General features: G+C 32.9%; 1 protein-coding gene across 1 annotated transcript; it reads left to right on the top strand.

Annotated features, from left to right (window-relative positions):
* The first annotated feature begins 1,081 nt into the window (after positions 1-1,081).
* On the top strand, positions 1,082-4,929 carry LOC111877981 (pentatricopeptide repeat-containing protein At1g10910, chloroplastic). Its single transcript, XM_023874481.2, has 10 exons — positions 1,082-1,495; positions 1,700-1,784; positions 2,330-2,593; positions 2,704-3,006; positions 3,097-3,201; positions 3,303-3,402; positions 3,514-3,833; positions 3,953-4,129; positions 4,271-4,399; positions 4,487-4,929. Exons 1-10 carry the CDS (start codon positions 1,209-1,211, stop codon positions 4,715-4,717), a joined length of 2,001 nt encoding a protein of 666 aa, XP_023730249.1. The 5' UTR covers positions 1,082-1,208; the 3' UTR covers positions 4,718-4,929.
* The last annotated feature ends 4,611 nt before the right edge of the window (positions 4,930-9,540 follow it).

The raw sequence follows: 9,540 nt of genomic DNA, 5'->3' as shown, positions 1-9,540 counted from the left end.
TAAAACAGATTGACAGATCATTTGGATTTTGAGATTGATTGATAGAATTTCAAGTGAAATTGGCATTAATAATTTTTAAATTCAAATATAATTGCAATAACTACCATCATAGATTACTAGATATCCAAAAACGGATAACATGAAACTCAAAACGTAAAGTACTAGAACCGAAAAGGGTGTCTTAGAGTTAAAAACAAACTTTATTTTTATTTCAGTTTCTATTTTAAGCAAATGTCGAATCCAATCGTGTTCTATCTTTAGTGCATCTGTGTATTCTGTGTGTGTTTTCTTAAGTATCTTTAGTAAAAATTGTTTATTTCTATCATTTGTTTGATTTTTATCTAACTATATATTATACACTATCAATATCAATTAATTTCAACACTTGTGTCTTTATTTTACGTATTGACTTTTAGCTAATGGTAATAGTTTCAAAGATAGATGTGTTACATAATCACAAAAATAAGGAAATAAAATGAGTGCGCCTGCAATCCACAAACTGACGCATGGGGGTATTGTCCATGTACGCCTCCGAGAGAATGGTGCGATTTTTATCAATTGTATTTAAAAAAAACATGTGTATCTGTGTCTTTCGTATACTTTTTATCTATTATTATAAAAATATTGACCAATCAATTTTGATAAAAATATCACAGACCATTTTTTGTATCTATAGTTAAAAGCAAATGTATATTACCTATTTATTCATTATTTTGTGTGTATTTATTTTGAAAGTTTACTTAAAAAATTTTATGTTACACCTTGATATTCAACATAATTTTTTTTAAATTGCTTACTTATTTATCATTTTTTTTGTATTTATGTAAAAGTATTACTTTAAAAAATATATAACTTTTATACCTTAATATTAATTTTTTTAATCAATCCATATAGGACACGAGTTTTAGACCTGATATTATAAAACGAGTTACCTCTAAACTATTATAAAACGAGTTACCTCTAAACTATTAAACCATAAAAGTAGTAGTGGTGTGACTGGTGTCAACGAAGGGGTCTTGAATTGTGTTTTTAAAGACATCAGCGGTCAAACTGATATAAATCCATACTCTAGGGGCTATTTTTCCATCTTTTTGGATTAAACCCATCCAAAATCTTTCCCCCAGAATTTTGACGATGCTCTCCTGTGTTCTTCCTATGAGCACCAATCCCATTTCTATCAACAAATCAACCATTAATTTGACATAAATATGGAGATCTTCCCTGTTCCTACTCATCGGGTTCAAACGATTTTCTTTACAGTATCACCACCTCCACTTCCCTTTTCAACCAGACCAATCAAGAATTCTCAGTCTCCATCTGCAACTTCTGCTACTACTGCCAACAACAGTACAACACTTCGAAGTCAAACTCCCAATGGGCCGTCATTCAATTCTTCCCCGAAACACAAAACATACGTCTCAACCTCCCACCAAGCTAGACAGTCCGCTATTATTGATATTCAACAATCCCCTGATTTACATTCGGCTCTTTCGAGGTAATTATCTCAATTTTGAGGTGAAAAATTAGCATGGATTCGATTACAAACTTAATACCCTTATATTTAGAATTAGTAAATAGTAATTGCTATAAAGTCCGCAGTTATAAAAAATTTCATCCGAGTTGATGAAATGTATGCCAATTTGGAATTTAACTAATTAGCATGTTATATATATATATATTTTTTTTTCCCGGTATATAGGTCAGGAGGTGTGCTGAAAGTGCAGGACCTCAATCTCGTTATGCGCCACTTTGGCAAGCAAAATAGATTGAAGGATCTTTCTCAGGTTCTTCCAACTTAACCCTTTAACCCTCATGAATAGATGCAATACTATGGACATTTTCAATTTTCTGAACCTAGTTATTGTGTTTCTGTAGTTATAACCTTATAATATCTGAGTGATTAGGGTGAAATTAGCTCATGTTATCAGTTATAAGGGTTTAGTCCCACTTGAGTCTACTTCACATTGATTGCTTTATAAGGAGACCCAAAAGTCAAAGGGTGTCCGTGTCTTCTTTATTCCTTCTCTATTAGGTCTTTCTTTCTGCATTAAATAAAAAAGAAACACCCATGTATAGCTTACCGGATTAAGTATTGTCTTCATGAAGTCTATTGAGCATAAAGAAACACCACCGATGAGTCTTAATGTAAAACTAAAAAAAAAAAAACTTTTGTGTTAGCTTCATCTCTTGATGTGTGTTCTTACAATCAATATCTACTTCCAAGATTTAAGAACTAAGCTACAGTTCATACATTTTCTTACATGTTTCAAATCCATTTCCAATAAATGATACTATGTAATACGTATGACATTGTTTGAAAACACTGCAGCTTTTTGAGTGGATGCAGCAAAATGGGGAGCTTAACTTTGCTTCTTATAGTAGTTACATGAAGCTCATGGGGAAGAGCCTCCATCCTAATAAAGCACTGGAAATATACAAGGGCATAGAAGATAAATTAACCCGAGTTAACCCATCTGTTTGTAATTCTGTTCTTGGCTGTTTAATTAAAAGTGGCAAACTTGAGAACAGCTTTCAACTTTTTCATCAAATGAAACAAGATGGTTTAGTACCAGATGTCATTACTTATAGTACGGTATGCCTATAGCTTCCATTGACATCAGTCACAGTCAACAGTCAGAGTCAGACACAGACTCACAGTCACAGTCAGTCACAGATCATGAAATTGTCTTTTTTTGTTAATAGCTACTTGCAGGCTGTGCTAAAGTTCAAGATGGTTATAAAAAAGCAATAGATCTTGTTCAGGAGCTTAAGTACAAGGGTTTACAAATGGACAACGTTATTTATGGGACACTTATATCTGTTTGTGCTTCATGTAACAAATGCAAAGAAGCAGAGAGTTATTTTAACCAAATGAAGATCGAAGGCCATGTTCCTAATGTGTTTCATTACAGTTCTTTGCTTAATGCTTATTCAATGGATGGAAACTATGAGAAAGCTGAGGAGATACTTAAAGAGATGAAATCAGCAGGGTTAGTTCCAAACAAGGTTTGTTTCATATGCTTCATTGCCTTCAAACATTGTATTATAAATGTATAATTTTGCTTGGATGTTTGCTTACAACTTAGAGATTTGTAGGTTGTTTTGACAACGTTATTGAAGGTGTATGTTAGAGGAGGCTTGTTTGAGAAATCAAGAGAGTTGCTAAATGAACTAGAAGCCCTTGGCTATGCTGAAGAAGAGGTAATACACAAGGGCAATTTTGTAAAAAGTTTAAAAGAAAAAGAAAAAGAGTATAAGTCGATCTTAATTTTATTTACAAAGCATTGTAATTTCATTTATAGATGCCATACTGTTTGCTAATGGATGCGCTATCAAAAGCTGGACAAATAGATGAAGCTAAGTTGGTTTTTAGTGAAATGAAGAGAAAAAATGTGAAAACAGGTGTTTTTTCTTGAATACTTCTACTTACTTTAAAAAAAAAAAAACAAGTATCCATTAACATGACTTCAGAAGTTTTTGAATGTAATTATTTGATTCTGAAATGATCCCCAGATGGGTATGCCTACAGCATTATGATTTCAGCCTTCTGTAAACATGGGCTCCTTGAGGATGCAAAGGAATCAGCATTAGAATTTGAAGCCAAATATGAAAAATATGATGTGGTTATATTGAATACAATGCTGTGTGCCTATTGTAGAAGTGGAGAAATGGAGAATGTGATGAATTTAATGAAGAAAATGGATGAATTGGCAATTAATCCTGACCGAAATACTTTTCATATTCTGATAAAGTATTTTGCTAAAGAGAAGTTATATATGCTTGCTTTTAAGACCATGGAAGATATGCATAAGAGAGGCCAACAACCAGATGAAGTATGTTCCCTTTTCTCTATTTGATCTCTCTCTTTTTTTTTTTTTTAAAAAAAATTGTATCTTGTTTGAATCCCATGAAATTTTGCATAGGTTTGACTTAACACATTGTGTATTTATAGGAACTTTGTTCCAATTTAATGTTTCATCTTGGTAAAACCGGGGCCCACTCAGAAGCATATACTATCTACAATATGTTGAGATACAGCAAGAAACCAATGTGCAAGGATCTTCATGAGAAGATACTTTACATCCTCATAGCTGGTCGACTTTATAAAGATGCATATGTTGTGTTCAAGGTAACATTATTTTTCATTTATAAAAAAAATATATATTTTCTTGATTTCATTTGTTAATGTATATATATATATATATATATATATATATATATATATATATATATATATATATATATATATAATCCATTATATAATATTTAGGACAATTCAAGGTTGATCCCTCGACCCGCTTTGAAGAGATTTGCTAGTTCGTTTATGAGATTTGGGAATATAAATTTGATAAATGATGTCATGAAGGCTATCCACAACTCGGGCTATAAAATTGGTCAGGTAATTAATTGTATACATAACGTTGTTTCTTAAATTAATTTCAAGCACTTAATACATGGCTTAATGGGTTTACTTGTTGTATGTTAGGGTTTGTTTTCCATGGCCATATCGCGCTACTTAGCTCAACCAGAAAAGAAGGATCTTCTACTTCAGTTGTTAGAATGGATGCCTGGTCAAGGCTATGTTGTTGACCCATCCACACGAAATTTAATATTAAAAAACTCGGATTTATTGGGACGCCAACAGACGGCTGAGATTTTATCGAAACAACACATCATGTCAAAAGCATTAAAAACACGTGACACAAATCAAAAATGAAAAGTTTTTTGTATATTCCATCACCTTTTTTGCTGTTTGGATATTGTGATTTATCTTTTTTCTATGTTGACTGTGTCTGACAAGATGATAGCCCAAAGGATTGCAAAAGGTGAAAAACAGATAACAAACAGGTTATTTAATTCATTGCTATCTGAATTGTAACTGAAATATGTAAATTAATCCTTACTGAAAAGCATTGCAAGGGTTCGATCTGGAAATTCTAAAACCTGGAGGGTGGTGTATGTAATTTGTTATCAATTTTCACTGATATGTGATTGAGCTAATTAAATTGCAAGAAAAAACAGCTACATTCATTTAATTCTACATTATAGCAACAGCAACTTAGGGTGTTAACTGTTATGTGAAAAAGAAGCAACTATGTAGGTGTAAGCCGTCCATTATGTGAAAAAGAAAGGAGAAAAGTCACTTAATTGCTCTACAATATTAGGTTTTACAAATTCCCCATGTGAGGTGTTCTTTGCTTTTTCTGAGCTAAAATTTTGTAGTTTGCGTACCACATCTGTAGACCTCTGCAGCAAAAGAGACGGACCAAACGTATGCAATCTGAAAAAAGAAGACTGATTGTTTTTTTAACATCTGCAGGCTATTAAAATAAACTAAAATCTAAATAAATTGAATTTTTTAAACTACAAAGTGATTTTTTAATATATTTATGACTTTGTTAACAAATCTAAATCAACTTTTATGTATTATTATATAAAAAGTGAAAATAAAAATGGTACAAATTAACGTATATATTTGATAAAAACCAACAATTTTGATCGCAAAGTTATGCCTAAATATTGTAATTAGGAGTCAAAGAATTTGATATATAAATGAATGGAAATAAACTTTGATTTTTTCAATTAAATCAATTAAAAACGTGTCATAAATATTTTATCTAAGATATTGACGATGCTTTATTAAATAATGTTTTATAAAATTTGGCACAAAAAATATAAGAATATATTATTATTATTATTATTTTCATATTTATATAAACAATTTCAACGACCATTATTGTAATAAACTTTTATTTATAAATTTATCAAAAATATCATGTTTGTGTCGTCGAATTTTTTTTAAGTATTGTAACCTTTTTTTTTCAAATTGTTTATCAGTAATAAAGTTGGAATAAATATAAATTAAAAAAAAACTAAAAAAATAAAATAAAATATATGTGTTTTTCTAGGCTAGAAGATGTCTGAAGATGTTAGAAGACTCTGGTCCATATTTGCACCAAGAGGAGGGCACGCAAACATTTTTAGGTCTACAATCTTTAAAAAAACAAACAGTCTGCGAAGACTAATGTCTGCACGTGATCTGCGCCGCGCAGACAGAAGATGCCAGGAAGATCTGCAGACAAAAAACAAACACCACCAGAGTGTTAACAACCAAACAAGTACACAAGCATGACTTATAAATCACTTAAACCATATAGCACACGTTACACAAGTAAAACATGTTCAACGTAATAAAATATGTAGTTCATGAAAAATACGTATAAACAACAATTTCAAATGCGTCCAATACAATGAATTAATGTTGAGCAATAAATCAACATTGAATTTTTGGACACGGAGCCAACGACCACCAACAAATAAATTAAAATCACTAACATCAAACAAAATATGAAATATCGTACTAGTAAAATACTTTTTTTGAACGATAAATTTAATCTACTCTTAAACTATACTTATGTCCACAACGGGACTTGAACATTCGACCTGATACATTTTATCGTCCTTTGTTGAGTTCATAGTTGTATTGGCGGCCAAGGAAGGGGGCGTCACCGTGAGTTGGAGGAGGGTCGTCGAAAGAAGGAACCACCATGAAGGAGGGGGTGTCGGGGAGTGAAGTAAAATACATGAAGAAGGAACCACCATGAAGGAGGGGGTGTCGGGGAGTGAAGTAAAATACATGATATGATATTCTAAGTTGGAGATGCATAAAAGTGGTCTAGTTAATTTTGGAACGGTTCGGTTTTTCGAACTGGATTTGACTAGTCTTTTTTCGATCCGGTTTAATTGTATTTTTTCAATCTATTTGTACACTTGTATTCTAAGCTAAGTCATTGAAGACTCACTAGGTCCTACAAAGCATTAGCAATAGGGGCATTGTCAAGAGGTATTTGGTCAAATAAGATCTTAAAAGTAAAAAAAAGGACAAAATTGCAAAAATGATCCCCATGGTTTATATTTCTTCAGAAAAAAAACTAAACCCTTTAAAATTTGGATAGAATCATTTTCAACAAGTTTCTTCATGAAATTAGTTTGAACTTGAAAAGACTAATATATTATTATAATTTGTTTTTTTTTCTCATTTTTAATATTAAGTTATAAAAATAAAAGGGGTCCACCATCACCATCACCCCACAATCCAATCCATATTCACATATTCTCCTCCTAGTTTTCTCCCTCCTCCGGTTATTACCACCTCCAGTTGAAAAGGGCGACCACCACCACTACCCTCCCCACCCTCACACACACACATTCTGTCTTTCTTTCTCTCTCTCTCTCTCTCTCCATCCAAATTTCTTGATTGTTAAGTATAGGAAAATCTCCAAAAAAGTCATAATAGTTTACACTAACTAACGAAAAAGTCCAAAACTAAAATTTGTTTATGAAAAAACATGAATTACCTATAAAAACGAAGATTTGACCCATTTTCCCGATTTACTGGTTTCATTACTTACCCGATTTGTAACATTCAATTACTTAGGTAATTTACACTTTTGACCCTTAATATGAAATCTTTTTGCAAGATTGGTCCCATAACCCATTAAGGAGAAACGCGCCACCTTATACGTACGATGGGCGTACACTTTGGTACGTTGGGCGTACATGACTAAAACCCAAACCCTAATTTTTAGGGTTTGAGCACTATTTAAGCATCATTAACTCCTCAAGATTCCTTCCCTCGTCAGCTTCCACTCCTCATTTTGTCTATAGCAAACCCTAATCTATTGTGTGTACATTTTGAGCTTGAAAGTGTGTGTTATGGTGTCATTAAAGCAAGGAGAAGATTGAAGAACCACCTTGGAAGCTCAAGACCACTTAGATCCAAAAGCATCTCACCCTCAAGCATCATTTGAAGGTACAAAGTTCGAATCTTGATGAGTTAGTTGCTTAGATCTTAATAGTTTAAAGTTTGTGTGCATTTTTTATCCTATAGTTTGATCCAGTGGAGTATGAGCTACTCTAGGTCCTTGATATGTAGTTTTAAGCTCATGGATCCATAAAAATGAAAGCCTTGGCATTATCTTTAAGCCATGCAAGAATTGTGGGACTTTGGATAACTTTTGGACCAAGGGTTTGAGCTTTTACCCTTGTATGAATGCAAATGAGTAAAGTCGAAGACTTTATCCATTAAGACGTCCCTTGATAGTTGGATCTAAAGTTTGGTACTTTGTCTCAACAAAATAAGAGCTAAATGGAAAATTTAGATTCATCTCTGGTACGCTGGGTGTACCTGGAGGTACGTTGCGCATACCAGGATTCGAACCCGTCGTTTGTGAAGGCACCCTCTATGCTTGACGTAGAGGGGAGTACGTAGGACATATGCAACCCATAAGGAATCTTTGAATTTTGACTTTTGATCTTTGACCAGAATTTTGACAAAGTTTGAATTAGAGGCATTTTGGGTATTTTTAGCTGTGAATTGAGTCTAGGTTACCATTTTCTATACAGGTGACATATAGAGTTGACAGTTGGAGCAACTTTATTTTATGCTATTTTTTCGGGCTATGAGGTGAGTCTTTCTTACTATATTTGTGGGTCGAAGGCATCAAGGACGACCCATTGAATTTTGTATCCTAGTATATTAGATTGTTGTTATGATGAGTATATGCTACATTGTTAGATCTGTATGATTACCTGTGTTCACTGAGTATACGTTAGATTAGTAGATATGTATGATTACCTGTGTTGCTGGTTATTGATTGTTATTATATATGTAGCCAAGTTATGGTTTGTTGGGTTGAGGCGGTCTTGCTTTGTGCTAAAGACCACGACACCCGGGACAGTCCAGATAGACTGAATGTTCGCGAGGCGGTCCGGTCCAGTCAGGTCGAAGGCTCGGAGAGCGATCCAGATAGGCTGTAGGTCTTGCGAGGCAGTCCCGTCAGGATGAAGGCTCATATATGCATGTTGTTATATGTATTGGTTATGTGTGGTACTTTAGGGGAACTCAATAATCTTTGGCTTACAGTTTAAGTTTTATGTTTCAAGTACTTTAGATGATCCGGGGAAAGAAAAGGCGTGATCGTGCACATCTTTATGATTTTTTGTGATTTTTGATTTTGGGATACTCTGATCCGTGATTATTACCTTTGGAAACTATGTTTGTGAAACAATTATGATTTTTGGTTGGAATTTAAAAATGAAAATTTTATCTTGATTTTTAGGATGTTACACGATTCTATTAAAGTCCCATTATTTACCATAATTTATGAATAAGTCCCAAACTAAAATTAAGTGATGATTAACCATTTTCTTCCTATAACATACATATTACCCGGTTTCATTGCTGACTTGGATGTCCAGTCATTAAATGAGCTGGTAAGATGGATATGTTAGGTTATATAATGTTATGTTTACCATAAAAATTGATATCCTGATGTATTGTATATTTTTTGGAATATAAAATGCATCCAATAAATACTGCAATAATTACATAAACTAGCAACAACTTCGTCATTCTTAAAGTTTATAAGAAATTTCAAATTGTCTTCTAATCTTATGTAACCCAATATATCCATCTCATGAACTTATTTCCCACCCTTTTTCCTAGAACACACATTTTACCGGTTTCATTGCTGACCT

Source organism: Lactuca sativa, chromosome 5, assembly GCF_002870075.4.
Source record: "Lactuca sativa cultivar Salinas chromosome 5, Lsat_Salinas_v11, whole genome shotgun sequence".
Classification (NCBI taxonomy): domain Eukaryota; kingdom Viridiplantae; phylum Streptophyta; class Magnoliopsida; order Asterales; family Asteraceae; genus Lactuca; species Lactuca sativa.
The sequence above is the reverse complement of the archived record's forward strand: the minus strand, read 5'-3'. Positions and strand labels throughout refer to the sequence as shown.